The sequence below is a fragment of the Accipiter gentilis genome, chromosome 16 (assembly GCF_929443795.1).
Source record: "Accipiter gentilis chromosome 16, bAccGen1.1, whole genome shotgun sequence".
Lineage (NCBI taxonomy): Eukaryota > Metazoa > Chordata > Aves > Accipitriformes > Accipitridae > Astur > Astur gentilis.
Window position 1 is genome coordinate 24,269,449 of NC_064895.1, and position 23,221 is coordinate 24,292,669.

At 36.7% G+C, this 23,221-nt stretch overlaps 2 protein-coding genes across 3 annotated transcripts in view; one reads left to right on the forward strand and one right to left on the reverse strand.

Moving 5' to 3' along the window:
- TNFRSF21 (TNF receptor superfamily member 21) overlaps positions 1-23,221 on the forward strand; it is a 1,117,265-nt gene that overhangs the window by 941,010 nt on the left and 153,034 nt on the right. The window lies entirely within an intron of this gene.
- CD2AP (CD2 associated protein) overlaps positions 1,152-23,221 on the reverse strand; it is an 84,412-nt gene continuing 62,342 nt past the window's right edge. The window contains exons 10-18 of the mRNA XM_049818452.1: positions 21,747-21,783; positions 21,300-21,362; positions 17,703-17,862; positions 14,054-14,196; positions 7,635-7,750; positions 6,681-6,767; positions 5,859-6,043; positions 4,641-4,704; positions 1,152-3,483 (exon numbers count right to left, since the gene is read on the reverse strand). Of these exons, the coding sequence (XP_049674409.1) occupies positions 3,442-3,483; positions 4,641-4,704; positions 5,859-6,043; positions 6,681-6,767; positions 7,635-7,750; positions 14,054-14,196; positions 17,703-17,862; positions 21,300-21,362; positions 21,747-21,783 (897 nt within the window). The 3' untranslated portion in view covers positions 1,152-3,441. The remainder of the gene's footprint in view (positions 3,484-4,640; positions 4,705-5,858; positions 6,044-6,680; positions 6,768-7,634; positions 7,751-14,053; positions 14,197-17,702; positions 17,863-21,299; positions 21,363-21,746; positions 21,784-23,221) is intronic.

Below are 23,221 nucleotides of genomic sequence, written 5' to 3' on the forward strand. Positions count from 1 at the left end.
CATGCTGCTCCCAGAAGGAAGAAGTGTGAATCTGTGCTCCTGAGGGCTTAGAAAGATATTCAAACCATGATCTCCAACAAGCGAGGACGGTACTTCCAAACCCCGAACCCAGCAGCATCAGTCTCGCACTTTACAAGCTGGCCAAGGCTGCTTGCATTCTTCAAGCTGGGAGGTATGTGCCCAGGCACCCAAAAGGGAGTGGTTTGTCTTTTCAGTTCTTGCAAAATCCAATTACCCAAGATATATGACCAGCTGCTTTGACACCGCTCTGAGAAAGCGAAGAGTCAGCAATCGGGAACATCTCAGAGAACTTTAACAGCAGCCAAAAGTAAGGCAGGTGTGAAAAACTGGTTTTACCATTTCCTTTGGAAAGAGTTAACAGACTTCTACTAATTTATGACTTCAATGAATACAAGGTATTTATTTAAAAGTTCAACAGATACTTTGCTACACAACCCAAAGTCAAACCTTACAATACATTACAGGTATCATCAGAAACTTAATTCCCCTGAAGCAACATTAATGAAAAATGTTATCTGGCTGGTGATTGTTTAAGTAAATTAAAAAAAATAAGTAGACCCGTAATTTTATTTTTTTTTTTAAACTGTACCTTGTATGCAAACAAAAGTTTTTTAGAGAAAGTTACAAAGATTGAATAAAAACCTTGCAGTTGATAAATGCCCTTCTGTTGTTCCGTTCTTCATCTGCCTTCTCCCTCATCCATACCCCTTTTAAACATGCCATGCTCTCAGTCTTCAGTTCTTCACTATATATTTAAGAAGTGATTCAAACATGCATTTATCCATGTTACTGACTGGCAACGGGGATCTTAAAAAAGGCTCTGAAGATGCACAATAAGGTCAGTTCAATATGGACCAACAAGAAATTAAATATAAAAAAAAAAGGGAATAAAGAGATGCTGGTAAGATTCCCAGTTACATTTGCAAATTAAACCAGTAAGATTTCCAACTGTCTGGATCCTAAGCCATCCTGGGATTCAGGAACCAGAGCATCCCAGTGAGTAAATTAAAATCTGAAAGCCTCAAAGGCAGACCATATAAATAACAATACACTTCACTCCCACCCCCCAAACCCCTCCTGCAAAGAATTTAATGGCATATGAAACATTCCTGAACAGAACTGAGCAGACATTTCAACAGGTTTTTAAACTTATTTTATTTGCTGAGATTGGATAGCATGCATCATTTTACAGCACCGGTAAACAAGTCAGTGAAGCATACTGCTTTTAGGAACTTGTACTGTGGAATGTCTTCAAAACCATTACCCTCTCCCCCTCCACTCTAGTACGTAACACTAGCTGAAGACAAGACAGAGATATATCGGGGCAACTTTCTTATGGCTAAAAATACTCAATAGCAGCGACTTTTAAAGGAGGGTTTTATTAAGTCATGTCATTGCACTTGGGTCATTTATTGCTATAGCGAGCAAAGGCCATTAAACAACAAACACATTTCATTTGTGGTTTTAACCGATTGTCTTGTTCTGTTCATCTGCTACAAGCTTACATGCAGACACAATTTCTGTAGAGCAATCCATTCCAAAATTTGTTTCATGCTCTAATCACAGTGAGAGCTTGTATAACAAAATTGGCTATTCCATTAGGCTCAATTCTTGCTTTTCGTCACCTGACTTAGAGATATGAATTCTAAGGAAGAGTTTAGTGTCTGATGAGAGGCATTACTGCTGCACATTATTCCTCAATATAAAGATCTGGCTCAAGTCTTCATTTGTGATGCATCTAGGCAATTAAAAGCATTAATATTTAATCAGCTTATTAGCAACGTGACTAGCAAATATTCCCTAATACCTCATAGTATATTAACCAAATTTTATGAACAATATAAATCAGCAATTGACAAACATCCTCCAACTGACCTTTTGATGTTTGTATTTATGATGCATCAACTGTAGAAAATGTATACTCTCAAGAAGCAACACTTCCCGGTCACTTGCTCAAGTGACACACTAAATGACTATATTTATTACTATTCCCATGAATAGAAGCTTAATTACTTCTCTTACTGGTAAAGTTGCCAAACTACGTGGCATGTTTTTGTCATTTAAATTCTAGTAAACCAAAAGGAGATATGGTGATTATTAACAAAAGTAATGCATTTGACTGGCTTTCTGAGCTGTAAGTTTCTTAATTGTTTGATCAAATTAACACAGCAATAAATAACATTGTCTCCCACCACTTTACATATTACTTGGATATTATTCTGGTGCACTGTGTTGAGCTCAGGGGTTAAAGATAATGGCAATCCACAAGATTTCAACTGTTTTCCATAAAATGTGAAAGATGCCATCTTGGACACCAGCACAATGCTGTCAAAGCAATTGTTCCAATCACTCATTAAAATACAAAGAAGTTATTAAATTTAGAGATACACAATATACTGAGAAAGTTTATGGCATAAATATATAAATATTGAGACCTTTTGAGAGTATCAAATTTCCAAAGGGATTTATTTAGAGACATATTATAAACAAAACCTGACTATCGTAAAAACGGATCAAGATGCATATTTAACCACTAGAAAGATTGATGACTTCAGTTTAAATACACAGAAGCACAGATTTTGTGACTTAAGGTTTACTTTTTCATGCTGTATGCTGTAACATTTTAGGCACAACAGGTTAAGACTGGATTGTAGCCTTGTTTCTGTTTTTCTTGCATTTTGTGGTTTTAAAAGTTAATTTTGTCATAGCTTCATGATTCAGTCCCAAATCCCTTTTTAATCCAATAGTGCAAGTGACAAAACATTCTGCTAAACTACTCAGATTAGATCATTCGTTCTTACTACAATGCATAGGAGTTTCACCTGCTTCGTTGCATTAAAAAATCCCTATCTCATTACTCAACTTATAAACAGCATGTTATTAATATTCTCACTGCAGACAGGCACAACAGCATAACCCTGGGTAAGACTGCCAAAATTATACAAAAATCATATATTCCCTTTTGCGTCTAGGGAAAAAGTAGTGACTACAATTACGATACAGTTATTACACCCCTCCCAATAGACTATTTTACAGATTAGTTGTAAAGATAGATCACCCTATTTATAGTATAGATCTCTTTAAAAATTAAGCTACAGGTATTCAATAAAAATCTATTAAGAATTCCCTCTCCTTTCTATACAGATTCAGTAGTATTTTCAAGCAAACCTAAAAATAAGGTCTGCAATTCCAGCACAGTAAGAAATAAGGCCTCTTTTATATTGGCAAAAAAATTACACCATTAGTCTTTTTTGTTTTCTTATCTCTCTGAATAAAAGACTATATTCCTTTTTTTACTATATTTTTTCCTTTAAGACTGTAGAACACCAGCATCCATTATTATTATGAAATAAGAGTCAGTTCTCCTTGTGTTCAGCTTTGAATTCCTGGTGAGTTAAAAACATTGAGTCCATAACTGTCTCATGTAGACATCACTGCTTTCTTCAATTTTTCTATTTCAAGCTGGAAAATGGACATTTTGAAAAGAAAGAGAATCAGTATTAAAGTAGCAATAATCTAAAGTCTTCAGAGCTTTCACCAATATTATAACCTTTATATTTCAAAGACACTTAAGTAAAAAAAAATCTTAACACAGAAGCATTTGACAGCTTGATATTTACAGCTGATTTCATACTACTGTATGGCTAAACAAACAAGAATTTAAATTCATCAAAAATTTGCCTATAGTTCTGGTACGTCTTATTGGATAAACTCACTTTGAATAAAGCAGTCAAAGCTAGATTGTAGAATCACTTGACATGTCCACATGTAACGCTGCATCATCACCTCGGACTAACTTCCTAAAGCAGCCTTCATGCAAAATACCGTGCCATGATTAATTTGTATTTCTTCAAATGGATTTAGAGGATAGATGGAATTTACCTCCTCTTCATCCCCAGTGCATATTTAAGGCAACTTCATTGATTACTTTAGAGACGCATTAAAAAGGCGACTCACCAGAACTTCTCAAATTTCCACAGTAGCTTTGTAGTCAATAAGAAGTACTATTTCACAAATAAAATGCCCTTTTGTACCAGACTGAAATAGTTTTCTACAATGAGCTCATCCTATTAACTACTTAATGGCATCATATTATAATGCAGGTAGCCTTCTTCATCAGTAAATTGAGAGGAGTAGCATTCATTCATAAGGAAATTTTTCAGATGCATTCCATTCTTTTGGCAAATTATTCACTTAATATTTAAACAGTTCATCAAAAAATTAGGAAAGTTTACTTTTGCCCTGTTTTTCTTTTGATTACATAAAGTAAATCTGTCCTTCAATCTTCCAAAAGCAAAGTATTAATCTTCTCCCTTGGAACATAGCAGAGCAAAGAGCAGAATCCAGCAACACTAAACTGAACTCGCATTCCAACACCCATACATATTGTTAAAAATACATTATGTTAAAAATTTTCCAGATAAAGTAAGCTCAACTGTATGAACTGTGAATCTTCTATATACATCCAAAGGCCTCCTGAGGCATTCATTCAACCACACAGTAACACAGCAATCAAAAAAAAAAATTGAGCAGGCTCATTAAGACATTCTTGTGGCATCAAATACCAGAACTGCCTACAGACTTCTAAACTTCACGCCCACTCAAATTGCTAATATTACCTCCAGTTTACTTCGTAACAGCTTCTCTTCTTCCAAATCCTTCTTTAGTTTTTCCAGTTCTCTCCTAAAAGTAAAGATATCAGAAATGCAAGTTTCACATTACTGAGAACAGGCAGCATGGGTCTTGTTTAAATTTTACAAGAGAAATTCCTGTAACAACTGTCTGATGCTATACCTTATAAATAAAACTTCCATATAAGTACACGCCCACTAGTGAACTGGTACTCAAAGCTAGTGCACCACAAGCTTCCAACAACTCTCAATACTTCTTCCCTATCACTGTGCACTTACCCCTAACTTATAATCACAATTTTAAGTAGGCTACTTTAAAATTTCTACTGTTATTTTACTTGAAGGAGTTGAATTTAAACCAAGATAACCTGGCAACTTCTACATAGAGAATAGAAATTCCTTAGATTAAAATGTTCCTAAAATATGTTTTATTTCATAACTATGTTCAGGCATGAAAGCGCTAAGAATTATCATCAAGTCACTGAAGAACTAGTTCATTAATCTCCAGAACTCAGAATTTACTAGTTTGCTTTGGAGACCAACTGATCCTGATGCTCTATAACCTCTCAAGAGGTCAATCTAAAAGCTGGTTTGGTTAGCACTAGTCATCACTTAACAAGTACCAAAATGAATGTCTGTGCTGTAAAAATAAAACCAGAAAAGGTAAATTTCCTGCAGATTGGTCTTTACTATGTTTACTCAAACACCAATTACATTTTTCTTCTACATCATTCTCCAAACACAACCCTACCCACAGGCACACAGATGACTGGGCCGCCACGATCACCAATTTGAAAAGCTCAGTAATATCTTTCCCCACTACTAGTCATGTCAATACTGCAATTACTTGTTCACAGTGTTACACAAGGCCAGCACATGTACTTACACTAAATACCACAAAAATTATATATTTTTCCTTACAGTGAAAGTACTAACTGTTTAAGAAGTATTTTCAAAAAGCTGTAATGCATGCAGGAGTGCAAAGTAGGAAAGAAAAGTGTGTACAAATTCCAAAAATACTCTGACATCAAATCTGTATGTATTTAGGACATCTAGTTGGATCAACTTCTAAAGAAAGAACTTCTGAATTAATATTAATACAGAATAGCATTTTTTTCCTTCTTTTTTATTTTAAAGAAGTTTGGCATTAAAGACATTTGGGAGATGTCTGTGTAACCCTTTGAGATTGAGAAGGAAAATATTTACCCATGTTCTTTCTTCAGTACGTCTACTAAACCCATCAAATCATTAATCTGAGTCCTGAGCTCTTCCACAGAAATTTTTTCATCATCTGTTTCTCCTTTAAGTTGGATGTCTCCAGGAAAAAAGTTGAGTATAACAGAACTTGGTCTCTGCGATGAAGATGGAATTGGTGGACTGAATGCAGATGGCTAAAAAAATACATCAGTGGAAAGCTGAGAAATGAAATCATACCGACTACTTACAGCATAGAGGTTGTACTGTTATGGGAGCTACATGTGCACAACTTCCTTAATTGTCTACCCAAAAGGCAAAAAACAATGTCCAGTTCAAATGGACTACTGTAGTATATGAGATGCAGTTATTTTATACAGCTCTTTATTAAGCATTTTCCCTGAGGTTCCTGTAGTCACTAAAAAAAGTGCTCACACTGCAGTTCTCTCAAAACCAAACCAAAACAAAAAAAACACAACGTGATTTAATGGGGCCCATAGGTTCATTATAAACAATCTTTTCTGCACCTTTCTGCTTTGCTCAGTTGCTCTGTCAGAAGACTACAGGATGAGCAGCCATGAAGCTTATTTGGGAAATTATACCATAGTTTTATGCTACCTGAAACAATAGCTCCCATCAGAACTGATGAACTTTATATTTTAGTATAATGAACTTTATAGTAGAATTTCTAGTATGAACTTTATACTAAATGACATGGCTCACTTGCATTTAAATACAATCATTTGCATTTAGGTGGTTGCATTGATCTAAACTGGAAATGCAAGCAAGATGAACCTAGCTGCCTGGTACTTGTCTAGCTCCTTGGTATCGTACCTTTTTTGTTTCAACTGGCTTTGGTTTGGCACTTTCTTCTTCTTTCTGCACCTTCAAATTTTTTTCTGGACTCACATTTTGACTTGCCTGGTAAACCATTCATCAAAAATAAAAAGGTTTTCAGAATTTGAAAAAATAAATAAATAAAAAAGTAAGTAAAAAAAGAACTGTCATATGTTTCTAAAAATGCAACAGAAAAAAAAAAAAAAAACACAAAACCCAAACACCCAAACTTAAATTGCTAGACTACCATGGTTTTCTTTCCCTGCCAGTCAGAACTTCCCTTCCTCACCATACTCATTCAGCTGAATTTACATCAACCATAGAAATCTTGGGCAGGATTCTCAAGCATCTCTGCAGTACTTAACGAAACAAGTCCTTGATGCTTTTGGGAGCCTGTAGGTACTTTCATAAAACATAAACAGTAACCAGCAGTGACTGTAGATAGTAACTGTAGATGGTAACTGGCATGACTGAACTACACAACATCCGATGATACAATTTGTTTTCAGGGACTCTGCACCATCTGGTTCCCATGGTCTGACAATATCGTGTCTTAGCACACGAGATCACAAGTCCCGCATTACAGCAAAATTAAATTACAAATCTGTTGTGGCCAAAGACTATACATTGTTAGGCCTGCAAAGCACTAAAGACAGAGTTGTGTGTATGCACACCACCTATTTCATCATCAGTGACGCTAGAAGAGCTAAGTACTTACTGCAGTAATACCCCAGAGAACAGAAAGACTTCTTCAGCTGCAACGCAGTCACGTTGTTTCTCTTACATACGCTTCCCTCCGGGGAATGGATGTTCCTGTAGACAGAGTCTATAGGAACTGAACCTCTACAGCATTTTGCCCTCAGATAAATGGTTCATCAAACTGTTTCCCAGTGCAACCCTGTTTCCTGGGAAGTTAGTTCACTACTAGGAAAAAACACCCAATATACTCACAGGACTGCTGTTATTGAAACGTGAAGGCAGCCTCCTACCAGGCATCTTGGGTCGGTTTGCAGTAGGGTGTGATAGATTATCTGAGGTAGCTATTACATCATCAAAGCTTAACAGATCTAGAAAAAAAATGAAAACATAGACCACCATCAAGACCAGAAGGTTTTGCTGCATTCTCTTTTATCACTTTTTTTCCTCAAGACAAAAAATAAATATGTAATTTATCAGAATTCTTATTGTTTGAAAGATTTTCAGTATATACAACACGAGCCATATGAAACAACTACACAAATTTGGCATATATGGGAAACCACATTTTCCACCTTAAAAAAAATAATTAAGAGTTAATTCAACTAGCAATTAAATACAAGTTCTCAACAGAAATGCTGTAGTAACATGGCAGCAAAACCAGACCTAACAATTATCTGGAAAAGAACATATTTATGACTTTTCTTGAGAGGTGCCATATTCAACTGTTTAAGAGAGCATATAACTTGCATGAAAAGCATGAAACCCCAAGTTTAGTGACTAAGACAAAAATAAAAGCAGCATGGTAAAGTACATCTTCACAGGTTGGTGAAATAAGTTAAGACGACATTAACTGCAAATATTTCTGTGCAGGGTAGTTTTTTCATATGCAGTGTTTTGTCTAAATAAAATACACAACTTCATAAAGTCTGTCATAAATCATTTCAAAACTCCATTCTCATACTTTATTATATCATACAGATCTCTCTGTTCATTAGTCTCTTTACGCTCATAGCTCTTGGTATACTCTCTCCTAGATCAGCAGAAATTCTTTACATCCTATGGGAGGAGGCAACCTTAGGAAAAAGGCTGCCTATTAATAGGAAGATTAACATTAATAGGAAGAACAGAACATATCTAATCTAACAACATAAGTAGTTCACCTAGTTAACAACTGGACTTCTTAACTGTTTCTCCACAAAAATAATAATACTTACCTGTCAACAGATTTGCAATGAGAAGGTTTTTTGTTTAAGCACTGACATAAGATCATAGGTATTATATATGTTTTTACAACACAAGTTCGTTAGACTTATTTCTAGGTACTCTAAATGTTTAACTAAAATACCACACAGCATTTACTATGGGCACCAAAAGTAACATTCAAGGACTGGGGTTTGTTGGGCAGGGAGGTGGTGGTTTTGCAACCTCTGATTTTTACATGACATTATGATTTATCAAATAGCAGCTATGATAGTTCTTTCCCTATTTTCTCATTCATTTTAAAGCTATAGAAGGAGGTCATATAGCAAAAAAGCCCTAAGAACACTGAGTCAGACTACTGATACCACTTTCATGTTTGGATGGATGACTCAAAATCATCTGATTAATCAGAGTTTTAATCACACATTGTCAAAGCTAATTTATACCTGTAGAAACTAAGTTTTCCACTGAATGTTTTAACTGATTTTATTGTCTTCTATTCTGTGTTACTATCCTTGAAGTCCCTAAGATATTCGCAACTTCTGGACATCCCTGAACATATTTCATCATCTGTTGCCTTGTTGAAATGCAAGCTTTTATAACAGTATCTGTTACCAATCAGTTTTGCTGCTTTTTAATTTTATTAAAGAGAACATAAATACAGTCTTTTGTAAACATGTAATCATATCTGCAATGTAAAAAAGCGGGGGGGGGGGGAAACAAAGAAGGAAGAAACAGAAGTGATGAATGGCAAGCAGCTGACGGAAAAGAGGATGAGGGAGAATTAAATAACTATGAAGTTATTTCTGCTGTAGTCTGTGCCAATAAAATATTTAACTTATTAGAAGTCAAGCAACAGTGACCAACACGTTTTTTACTCAACCCCAGAGCACTAATCCATGCCAAAATGTAAATCAGGATTTACGTTAGTTAGGTATTATTAAAAAGGTAAAAAGAAAGCAGAAAAAAAAATATATATGCCCTTTCCCCCATCTCGGTAATTTTTGCCTTTAAACGACCCTCCTTTTGTCATTCTGCAGAAATGACAAATCATTTGGCAGTAAATTTAAATAAGAATTGAAAATTGAGTTGCTATTATGATTGTAATGCCAGCTCTGTGTCCACGAACAAAGTAAACATCAGGCATATTAAGAATAATGTGTACATCTGAAAAAAACCCACAGTATTTGACAAGCCTTGAAGATGAAGACTGCTACAGTCTTGAATTGTATATGATTTCAATATAGATGGTGGGATGACACTAAAGCTGGGGGGAGGGGGGGACGGGGAGGGTCCTATTTGTTAAGAGCTTCTAAAGGAAATTGCTACATCTGAGACAATTGCTCAGCATTAAAATATTAACAGCACCTTACAGTCAGAGGAAATTCTGATTGTACTTGCATTTTTCTTGTAACCTTTTCATCTTGTTGCTTTGGTATAGGGAAGAAATTAAAGCACAGCCTGGTGGAGATCAGGGTTTGTGTTTGTGGTGGTGGTTTTGTTTGTTTGTTTTCTTTTTAAACAGCATTCTTATTTATTTTAGAAGAAAGCCTGGCCCCACTGAAACCAATAGAGATACTGATGAAACCCACTGAAACTTCACAATTTCAACCAATAAAATGATTTATCAATTAACTTTCTTACAGACAGCCTGTAGACAGTTGTTAAATGAAATCCCATGGTAGTGCCAAAAGAGCAACATTATACATGTGGGGATAATTTGAGTCAAAAAATGATTTTAAGGCTGAGCAAGAGCACCTTTCTTTCTAGAAAGATGAATCAAGTTTAAACAGTTACTTAGGACAGACTACTAGAAATATCTCTTCTGCAAGCTCACCATGGATCCATAACAGAACTATTAGAAGCTTTAACAGATACAATTAGGTGAGAGGTTTTGTTAAAATTTGTGAATGCTTCAAGTGTACTCATAGCAGTTTGTCTTTAAAAGCCTTCACAAAAAGAAGCAAAGCTGAAGGGATGTCTAAAGAAATTATCGTTCCAACATCTCATGTGACTGGGGTTTAAAAACCCATGACAGAAGTGAAACGTATCCAATATTTTAGAAGACAGGACCTCACATTAATCTGCAGAGTAAAAGAAGATGGCAGCCCTTTTTCCTATTACTCATCTTGCTGAGATTGCACCCCAAAAATTTAGGGCACAGATATAAGCTTCAGAATATTTAAACTTGCAGTCAAGCAATAGTAAGGTATTTGCTACAATTGAGCACATGCCTAATACGTAACTTTCAAAAACACTATTTTACAAGACTCATGATACTAAATAGCCAACACTAGTGGATTCAGTGCCTAAAGGCTTCATAACTGCATAATTTGTGTGTACAGAAGGATAAAGCCATTCAACCTACATACACCAGAAGTGGTATAAGTATTGTACAAATTTCACTATAAACACTAGGTTTGGCTTATCTATAGCTGGACTGTAAAGGTTTTCCTTTTTTTTTATCCCCACAAGTTCCTAATTGAGAAGTATACTTAAAGTAACAACTTCTTTAACAGCTAAGCAAAACAGGCATTCAAACAAACAAAAAAAGCATTTTAAATCGAAACCCAAAAATTTTAGCATCCATAACTGCAACTCAAAATTACTCTTATGACGTTAAGAAGAGGCTATGTGTATGGCATAAAGCATTTGGATTTCCTTATAGATTGTTATCTTACCAAAATGGAGAAGGGTAGGGTAATTTCCTGACACGTAAGAAGGGAAACATGGCAAACAGGATAGGAAACAAAATCTGGAAAGAAAAGTCAAGGAGAGGAATGTCTAGAAAAAGATTCTGAACAAAAAAATTATTTTACAAAGCAGGAAAAAGAAACATTTGTAGAAGAAACAGAATCGCTTTACATGTTCAGCATGCTAGTATTACAGCTTTAGTCTTTTACAGTACTTTAATTCTAGTTGAACAGAGAAATATTTATGCAATTTTTCAAATAAAGCTTCAAGAGAAGGTATTTCAACATGATTGATGTTTCTGAATGCTTTTGAGTATCTGTCCTTATCTGATGGCTGGGGGCCTAACTTTGATATGGAGTGTGTTGGCTTTTTTCTATAGATGCAGAATATTTATGGCTTCTCCTCAGGCTAAATTGAAAGTGGCTCAACCTACACCACACTTCATGGTCAAACTAAGTTGCAAAACAAAAGACCCATACTTATAGAAATTGGTCTTCTAAAAATTCATTCACTTCAGGACCTCAGTCTAAAGGCAGGCGGGATGGAGGGGCAGGGGAAGAAGAAAGACTGGTAATGCAGTTGCCAGCCGCAGCCATACACTTCCCCCCGTGGTTTAGCATCTATTCCAATGCTTGTAAGATACAAAGTTTGAGATTGTTTAGTAAGGACCCAACATGTTTGGAGCTTTATATAGCCTTAGTTGCTGCACGGAGCATTCTGTCTTTAGCAGCAGAATGCATACAGAGACATAAAGCAAGAGATGCATTACATTTTACTGGCAGGAGTTTGGACTAGTCTATTTTCACAAGAGTAGTAAAACTACAAGTGACTCATGCAGATCGCTTTAAACAAGGGCACTTTCACATAACAGAGGATTTCTGAAACTTTCCTTAAATAGCAGCTCCTTGACACTGTCAGTGCTGCATCCCCACACGGAGTGCCTGACCCTCCTTTGCTTGCTCTGCACCAGACGAGGACCACTGAACAGACCTCACCCACTTGCTTGTCATGAACCCCTGTCCCCTGCCCCGTACAGGTATTGAAATCTTGAATCTCTCCATAAGCCTGTAAAAATCTTATGTTAGCAAGTCAGAATTAATAGATTTTTTTTCCCTAAATCTGTACAAAATTGGGGGGTTTATGTATATGTGAATACCTAATATCACAGCTACTATGTTGATATCTTTTAATAACCAGAGTAGCAAGATAATTGCACCTAAAGAAAAAAGACCTTCCACCTGCTTTCATGGGGAGCTTTTTCCTGCGGATAAATGATACTATGCTACACAGTAACACATCTAGCACAGTCCTAGAGATAAACATCTGAGTAGTAGGACAAGGCTTACATTTTTAAGGCTAGGTTGTGCATCGCTCTTTCATCTCTCAGCTTACATTTGCCGGAAAGTGTTTCTTCCGTACCCTCATTCAAACTCATCTTTAAATAGAGGCAATAGTTAAACTGCCAATTCAAACCCTTTAAGACAAGGCATATCGCAGCATATGCATACATTTTACTGGGGAATAAAAAAAGAACTTATAAATACTTTAGAGTAACACTATTAATATTTGTAATATTTCCAGGATATTTTAATACCTGCTGAAGTCCAGCTTTTTGTGGCTCAGAAAAATGTAACTTCTGTATTTAAAACATACATAAACTAATCTTTCCCCATACAAAGCATTTAAGCTTAGAAGCACATTTTAAAATGCTTAATGGAAAAATCAACAGTACTCTTTTCTATTCATAAACTGCTTCAGTTTCTTAATGCATTATTTTTATCTCCTAGATCAATTTATTACACTTTAGGACCAACTATTCTATAACCTGAATATCGTAATTAGCCTAACTTTTATATATATAAAAGTTACATTATTTCAAAATGTATTATTTCTAAAACTTTCTCTGAGATGAAAGGTTGCATTTGAGATATGCAAGCCAAACACTGCAGGTGCAATTCACTAAAGCTTTTTCTGCAGTGGTTAATCATACAATAAAAATATTTTGGAGTTTAAAAAAAAAATACACCCACAGCAGACGATCTCTGCCTAAGAGGCACACAGAGGCCTGAAATCAGTTGTGCTGTCTGTAAAGGACAAAAGGTAACTTTATAATAGCTCAGAGAGCCTGATCATCAATGTGGGTGCTTTAACCAGTATCAAGGTTTTGGCTGGACAAATTTAGATTTAAAGAGATGCCACGTTTGGCTCGAGTTGCATTAAGCAAAGCCGTAAGTATGAAATTCCAGTGTACAATGCTCCATGCTGGCCCAAATGTAACATATGATAAAGTCATAATCTAAAATAGCTATGAACTTAATCACAGAATGCTGAAGGTAATGGCATTACTAAAAATACCCAAGTTAGCCAGGAAAGCAAAAGTTATCTGAAATGCAAGAGCAGAACAAACAGAACCAGTCAGTAAGGAAAACAATTTCATAAAAACACAAGATAAAAGTGGCAGCAAAAAAACATGCTTTCAAATTAGAAGAACAAACCATTACCTATGTTTCTCCCTTCCTGTCATCTACTACAACACAGCGCTCATTAACTGCTTCCAAATAGCTTATTGACATCTGTTTACTGCTTGCTGACTCTTAACCTTCAGTTACCTACAGCAGTTCTAAAAAAAAAAAAAAAAAAATATATACTTTCTACTGAACAGGCATAATCACACTCTATGGAATTTTGAGTAAACTACTTAAAAAGCTTAATCTAACCTTGTAAAATACTGCAATCCAAACAGAAAGACCAAAAAGAATGTTTTATTCTTTTCTTACCTGATTCTTTAGAGCTCTTTACCACAAGTGAATCTACCTCTACTGATTTTGGTCTAAGTGGTAATGGTTCAGAATCTAACTTTGGTTTTGCTACTGGCTCAACTTCAGATTTCGGTCGAAGAGAAACAACTTCTCCATTAGGTCTGTAGTAAGAAAAAAGAAGACAAGACATACCTAGTCAATAAACAGTTTACAACTGAAACATACCACGAATTACAGGTAAATTGAAAAATTTCAGTAGATTTAATCATTTTCTACAGCCTTGCTTAAAATAAAGTCTTTTGAAGAGCAATTCTAGTCCTACAAAAGCCAATTCTTCCGTTCCAGCTCTTGCAGAGTTGTCAAACATGTACAATCCTCTTGTAAAAATAATCCAAAACTTCTACTACAGTGCATACTTTGGCACTTAAATATAAAATATTACACTTCAGAGCAACAGAAAACAAAAAGAGCTAAATAGCACCTTCAGTAATATCTCCTGAAATACTCAGAAAAATAGTCAGAGTCCTTGACATCAAAATCTTCTTGTAAAGAAAAACACTACCAAGAACAAGTTATTTCTTTCTGGGTATAGAATAAAGTACCTCGTATATATGGCTTTTATTCTACCACGCATTCTTTGCATGTCTGGTAACATCATCCAGGGACAAAAAAAAAAAAAAAAAAAAAAAACCCAAAACCAAAACAAACCAAACAAACAAAAAAACCCCACCAAAACAAATAAACAAAACAGAGAACACATTACATTTTCCTTTACAATTCTTGCTATCATTTATGCCACAGCATAAAAATAGAATCACAGAACCATTTAGGTTGGAAAAGACCTTTAAGATCATCGAGTCCAACCGTTAACCTAACACTGCCAAGGCCACCACTAAACCATGTCCCTAAGCACCACATCTACACGTCTTTTAAACACCTCCAGGGATGGTGACTCCACCACTTCCCTGGGCAGCCTGTTCCAGTGCTTGACAACCCTTTCGCTGAAGAAAGTTTTCCTAACAATCCAATCTAAACCTCCCCTGGTGCAACTTGAGGCCATCTCCTCTCGTCCTATCGCTTGTTACCTGGGAGAAGAGACCGACCCCCACCTGGCTACAACCTCCTTTCAGGTAGTTGTAGAGAGCGATCAGGTCTCCCCTCAGCCTCCTTTTCTCCAGGCTGAACAGCCCCAGGTCCCTCAGCTGCTCCTCATAAGACTTGTGCTCCGGACCCTTCACCAGCTTCGTTGCCCTTCTCTGGACACGCTCCAGCATCTCAATGTCTTTCTTGTAGTGAGGGGCCCAAAACCGAACACAGGACTCGAGGTGCGGCCTCACCAGTGCCGAGTACAGGGGGGCGATCACTTCCCTGCTCCTGCTGGCCATGCTATTTCTGATACAGGCCAGGATGCTGTTGGCCTTCTTGGCCACCTGGGCACACTGCTGGCTCATATTCCGCTGGCTGTCCACCAGCACCCCCAGGTCCTTTTCCACCGGGCAGCTTTCCAGCCACTCTTCCCCAAGCCTGTAGTGTTCCAGGGGGTTGTTGTGACCCAGGTGCAGGACCCAGCACTTGGCCTTGTTGAACCTCATACAATTGGCCTCAGCCCATCGATCCAGCTTGTCCAGATCCTTCTGTAGAGCCTTCCTACCCCCCAGCAGATCAACACTCCTGCCCAACTTGGTGTCCTCTGTGAACTCTACTGAGGGTGCACTCAATCCCCTCATCCAGATCATAGATAAAAGATACTAAGCAGAACTGGCCCCAACACCGAGCCCTGGGGAACACCACTTGTGACTGGTCACCGACTGGATTTAACTCCATTCACCACAACTCTTTGGGCCCAGCCATCCAGCCAGTTTTTTCCCCAGCAAAGAGTACACCCACCCAAGCCATGAGCAGCCAGTTTCTCCAGGAGAATGCTGGGGGAAATGGTGTCAAAGGCTTTACTAAGGTCTAGGTAGATGACATCCACAGCCTTTCCCTCCTCCACTAAGTGGGTCACCTTGTCATAGAAGATCAGGTTAGTCAAGCAGGACCTGCCTTTCATAAACCCATGCTGACTGGGCCTGATCACCTCATTGTCCTGTACATGCCATATATAAAGTATATAAATGGACTAGTTGTCAGCTTCAATGTGTCCCTGTCATTAACTCACCTCCCAGATGATTTATTTGGAAGTTTTATTGCAGTAGAAAAAGAGATAGCAGCCTTATCTTCCTAGAAGAATGTTAAACTTTCTGATATTTAAACATTTAAATACCCCTAGGATTTAAAGTTTTCAATTATTAAACGACCACAGTTTACTACAGACCTCTATTTAAACTGCACATGTGTATCCCTTTATGGCCATAATTATTTTCTAAAATGAAGGAGATGACAACTTGTGGCTAATAAATAAATAAATAAATCTTTACTTGGGAAACTCTCCAAAATAGCAAGTGATATAACAAAATGGCACACTGAAAACCTAAACAGAAGTAATGTGGCAATGGTCTAACTCTTCAGTCAGGCATCCAGTGTTCCCAGGGCTGTGCGGGGTGGGATCAGAGGCAGCTGATCCCTGTTGGAGTCAACTGTCCAAAGTGTGTGCCTTACCCACCCTCCCTTTCCTGACTGCCCTCCTGCTCAGCCTTTTCTCCCTTTAGATATTCTTCCCTGTGGTTCAGCTATACAGGATCTGCCGTAAAAAAAAAAAAAAAAAAAGATAAACCTCGACAAATGCTTGCTGCCACCCTGTATCTTTGAAGGTGTTTAAGGTGCAAGCTCTTTGATGTAGCAGCCGTCTGCTCCTTTATTTGTACAAGGCAAAGTGCCTCATGACCTTACTTTCTTGTGGTTCTTTCAAGTCAACTAAACACCCAAAAGGGACAGTTACCCATCAGCAGTTTATTTACAGTTTTGGGCAAGGATCTAGCAAATACTTTGAAAGAAAAACTGTATGTGAGGGACTGTATTGATGCAAAATGAGTCTTAGTGAAACACCATAAATAATTGTCTCAAACTCATGAGAAAGAAACATTTTTAAAAGTGGATCTAAGAAATAGTGAGCAATTACTTGCTATTACCCTCCCTACTTGTCCAGTAGCTCCACTGAGAATACTCAAGACAGAGCATACAGACTGGATGTGGTTCTGTAATAGGTGCTTTCTTCCCCAGAAGAACACATGAGCAATACTGAGTACCTTTAGCACAGGTACTGATTGTGCTAAACTCTTCCTTTCCATCTATCTTGCTCTATATAAAGTGCTGAAACATTGAACATTGATGCAGCTCAAATATTCCGTTTTTTTCCAACACAATAATTCTCAAGTGCCATGTCCACGGATTCTTTTACACCTTACTGCTACTGTGGCTACAACTTCTTTCTTATGGGGAAGGCCAAAAGCAAAGCAGCCCACAGATTTGTAACTTCATCTGCCCCACGGTTAGTTATGCTGTACTATCTACTCTGAGATGGATCCAATGTCTCAAAGAATTAAAAAGTTGTAAGTTCACACTGATAAAGACTTGGAGAACCAAGACACTGGTAGGTATAGGGCAAAACTTATCTTTGCGTCATTTTCACCCTTAAAACATAGGTTTCTTCCCACCTCATCCATGAAGGAAGATCGAACAACAAACCAAATAAAATATACTTAGGGTATAAAATTTAAGTTATACTGACTTGGACACAGATGATGGCAAAACAGGTTTATCTGGACGTTTTGGGTGCAGAAGCCCTGCTCTCAGTAAGCTATTAGTCTTGCTTGGAGGAATAGGCTTCTTGGGTGGTACTTGAGGAGCTTGTGGCTTCAAAGGCTTCTGATCCAAAGCTCCCTTTTCATCTGACAAAATAAGTCACCATAACATTTTAAAAATGCATGTTGTCTAGAATTCTTACAATGCTAATAAATTAGAAAGCAACTGCTGTCAGAAATACTTTCTTTGAAGATCAAAGTGAAAAATAGATATGCAAGTATCTTAAGTGATACCTTATCAAAACACACTACCTACTTACCTGAACTTAAAAAACATTATGTTAAAGCAAGCAAAACGTCTTTCTATTGACATGAAAAAGTAGTAAGAAATTATGGATTCACTTTATTACACTAAAAATGACAGCTAGGAACCAAGAATCTCTCTGTACTGCTAGTGCTTTCTGTTTTCTGTGAATTCACCTTATCTCCACTTAAAAAGGTAGGGGTTTGTTTTATTTTGTTGTAACTGGACTTCTTCCGTACCCACAAGCAGCATAATTTATCTATGGAAAAAAGGGGAAAAAATGAATATTTATCTGAATAACTGAATTTACTTTAGATAAAGTCTACCTTCCTACAAATTCAAGATACAAACTAAGTATGGCTGATCAAACAACAACAAAAAAAGTTAAATTTATTGTTCAATGACTGCATGACCTAATTGAATTCTGCCCAGACAAGCTGACATATAACATATGGGACACTGAAAAATTCTAGCTGCTTCACAAATGTTAGTTGAATAGTCTTCAACCCATGTTCCCTAATCACACCCTGTGGGATATCCAGAGAATACCTTCTACTTTTCCTTGTAAAACTATGCTACAGCTCAGTCAGGCATGTATAAAGTACAGATGATTTAAAAGACTATTGTTAGGGTACAGTAAGGAGTTACAGTCCTTTACAGTTACTGCCCTTACAGGGCAGTAAATGGTAAACTGGGATGGAGAGACTGACCTTCAGTTTTGATTCTTCCCATCCTCCCCTCCTATGACTGCTTTTAATTAAGCATTGGTCTAATGTAAAATGTTTACATCTGTTATGGATTTGGGGGTAGAATTGGAAATCTGCTTCAGCTCCATCCCAGCTAAGTGCCTGAACTGCCGGCTCTATGACTGACTTCCTTTGCACAAGCTCTGCAGCCGTTGAGTGTCAGCCCTCCAACTGCAAAATGGGAAAACACCAATTTTGTTTCACAAGTACACTTGGAAGTAAACAGATCATAGAGATATACCTCTGCAAAAGAAAAAAAAAAAGGCATTATCCAGGGCAGAATTGTCTTCCTGCTTTGGAACATTTGAAGGAGATATGAACAAAAAACCTGAACTGGTTGGCATTCCCTTCCAGTCTCTCTTAGTATCCAAAAAAAAAACCCAAACCTGAAGTAGTGGAAGGATTTTGCCACATGGTGGTGCTGACTGTCCTCTGTAAAAGAGCCTGCCAACAGTGCTAGCCACTTCTGACTAGTGATCCTATATGGAAGATTTAAATTTTAAATGCCCAATAGCAGCTAGCATTACTGAAGATCAATTAGCTTTATTTTAGCTATGCTGAACACAAGTTGAGAATTAAGCCTTTTGTTTTTAACAATAAGTGAGTTCATAAACAGGTCAGAAAAAATGCTGTCATCAAATCGTATTCCTGAATTATCTTCTGTCAGTTTTCTCTTCAATTACTCCCACTCAAAATCCGAATATAAAAACCGTCCACAGCTAAGTGGAAGAAGTTAATACCAAAGGTCAAGATTCACCATGAGCACAGAAGTCAGACAATTCTGCTGGACAAAATGGCATGCCTCTTTTTTGGATTTTGCTCCGCAATGAAAAATGAAAGGGTTGGCTAAAAATGAGCAGTTTAGTAATGGAAATAAAAGTACTAATCTGAAGACATTTACACTGGACAAAAATTTCTATGTGATACCACTAAGTGTCCTTCACTATAGACACAGAAATACTTATAGGAGTATTGCTTTTAATTTTTGATCAATCTTTTTATGACAATTAAAGGCAGATAGTCTCCAAACAGGCATAAAAAAAATTACATGGCTTGATAGCTTGTGATTAGAGCTGCTCAATTAGGTTTTTTTTTTTTAAAACTAATTACAGTACAATTTCATACTTAGTGAATTTAATCACTAGTATCAACACGGTTATTTTTCCACAAGTAAAATTGTACTGATAAATGGGCATTTCTAGTAAAACACTACCGCTACCTAAATAAGCAACTTTTAAGACCTGACCTTCAACTGAACACAAGACAAACTTTTCCTCCATTGTTTCCACAATGTACCACAGTAAAGGACGGTTCTCCACCTTACTTAATTTTTCAGAAGCTTTCTTGTTCCTAAGCATTTTGGATGGCGTCACTCAATTTTTTTTTTCTATATTCCACCATAAACAGTTGAGGCTCAACTATGCAAAGGTTAACACCATAGTACAAACAGAACCATTCTAAAATTAAACTTCAGTTTAAATAAACTTAAACTTATAAAGAGCCAAGTGATCAAAATTTCTAGTCATAGAGTTGATCTCAATTCACACCTGAAGATACTGTTCCAACAGATAAAAATAGCTGGTTTGCTCACATGCAGAGGAAACATAGCTGATTTTAACAAGTATTCTTCATATGAAACACCCAAGAAGATGCTTTGTTTAAAACGTGGGTTATAAAAACTGCCCAAGGAAGCCAAGAAACCCATCGAGCAGGCTTACTTGTCAAAATGTTGTTTAGCCATGGTCAGCCATAGTTCACTATTCACAGAACAGAGTATGTTTCTGTAATAAGGTTGAGCTGCAGTAACATCAGAATTTCTTCTTTAAGACCCAACCAGCATGTTTGTTTAAGCTTCTGCCTTTTAAACACAATCAAAACAATTTAACAATTTGACTTAGCAAGTTTTTCAAATATGAAAAGAAGCCTTTTAGAAAGGCTTGGGTGATAATAGTAGCTTTTGTTCTGAAAAAAAAAAAGGTATTCTTTAAATTTTAAGAATAAAGTGGTAAGCACCTCTAAATTCTGTGGAACTGGAAAAACATGGAATAGAGCAAGAACTAACAGGACTTGAAATCTCAATTTCTGAGCACTGTGACTGTAACATCCATCTAAGGAGTGTGTGTATTTCTTTCAAAAATATTTTCCATCAGAGACTGATTTTGGCCAAAACATTCATAAGCAGCAGCAAATGTTTTCATTTCTAATAACTTACTATTGCTATTCAAACTGTAGTCACTATCACAGAACTATACTTAAATTAATTCAATAGTAACTATGTTATTACGCAGTGCAATCAACATTTTTCAGAATGTAATGCAATAACAAGAAATACACATTTCATAGAAGTGTAGTTCTTCTAATCACTCTAAAGACATTTCCATAACATCACAGACATGACAGCTTCAGTAGATATCAAGAGAATCTGTGTGAAGTCTTTCAAACAGGTACCTAATGCACAAAGCAGCCAAGCTAAAAATTGTAACTCATTTACAAAAGCGTAGTCTGAAATTCACTATGAAGAAAACTGGTCTCACCTTTTTCTTCAGGCCTCAAAGTAGGGAGTTTCTTCTCTCCAGCTGGCAATTCAGGCTTTGGAGCTGAATGTAAAAAACAAATGATAGACATTTCTCAAAGAGCTTTAATTATCTTAGTCACTAACTAAAAATATGATGTACACCAATTTGTGTTTATATTTTCTCCTTTGCAAGGAGTGTAATACAGCTATAAACACTCATTTAAGCCCAGAAAATGGTAGGCCTGTATTAAAATGTTTCCAAAGTAGGTAGGCTCCATCATAATTTTGAAAAATATATAGCAGCAGAAAAATACATAAAGCATAAAAAGTAACCTTAAACTGCGACTATGGGTGGCTGCACTACTAGGAAATACAAAGCTACTTCTGAATTTTCTTCTGAGGTCATGCACTGCTGCTGAAATTTAATATTTCCTCAGACATGTACCACCATACATATACTACATACCTGGACTTTTAACTGGAGGCGGAGGTTTCTTTGGCTTCTGGGTAGGGGAAAAAAAAAAAAAAAAAGGCAAATAAATAAGCAGACAGATATTCTCTATCAAATACAGACTTATTTGTGTTTTGTTTTGCACACTGTAATGCCTAGCTTGTTTACTAGCTGATTTCACAGTATTTCACAAAGGAGGCAATCAATTCACAGACAGGAAACAGAACTGGAGTAATTCCTCTGGTATCTCCTGGAAAACCAGTTGCAAAAACTGGAACAAAATGCAGGTTTCTTCAAATAAGATCAGTGCTTCAGCAACATGCATAAGCAGTAGAGGTACAAAGAACTAAAACCTCAGAATTACATCTTTTCCAGCCTGAAGAGTTGCTCTGATCGCACCCATTTTCATTTCAATATGTAAACCTCAATCTTAGTTAGTACAATGCAAGTTTAAAAGGGTAATCAGGTAAATTTTTGAACCAAAAATGGTCACTTTCACAAAAAAAAAATTTCTAAATTAAATATCAGAAGAACCATTTCAACTGACTTCTAAATTAAAGCAACGTAAGAATAAAAATAGTTCACAGCATTTGCAACAAACACTGCAGTTGCATGATAAACATTGTTGTGAGCTTCCTTATCACTGTATATTTAAGTGGGACAGTTGGACAAACTATAGCCATTAAAAATTTACGAAGTATTACAATTAGTACATTGAAAATAACTCTCTTTTAAAATGCAGTCATTCATCACTTTCCTTAAACCGGTAAAACTCAATCTGAATCTCTCTCCTGTTGAAGGAATACTGGCACCTCTCAGGACAGATGTCTCAAGCAGCCTCATCCTCAGAATCTGATTAATGAAAATGCTCCAGAAGAGGTATCTTTGTGGTTGTATTAAGGACAAGACTCACTGATAAAACAGTCACAAAAGCCTACAAAAACACTTGCTCTTTATACAAACACTGCTGAAACCATTTGGGCTCAGTCTAATATAGCCCCTCCAAAAATGCCTTGTAGTGGGTATTTTTGAAAAAGTTGCTATGGACAGATTTCAACTCTGTGCCCCTACCACTACTGAATAAGTTCTTAATGCAGAAAGATTTTATTCTGACAAGTGAAATGTAATTAAGCAAGCATGAAAACCCATATTAAATTTCTTTCTCTAGTTTCAGAGAAGACAAATGCTACTGAACTTAAGTAACAAGACCGTATTTTCTTTCTTTCCCAAAAAAGCAAATACATTACCCAGCTGTACAGCACTGCTGCCTATACCAAAAGCAATTACACTGAGAGTTCAGCATCAACTTGCCATTATATGATTCTGAACTGTGTTTTTATTAAGTCGGTATCAAATAGCTGATTACAATAATCAGCCGCCCAATGCCTTGAACTTCAAAGTTGCTCAGAGCAAGGTGAATCCCTGTACTCAGACACACTACACAGAGCAGAATAAAGGATCAAAGCAAGGTCTGTCTGTAGGAAACATGG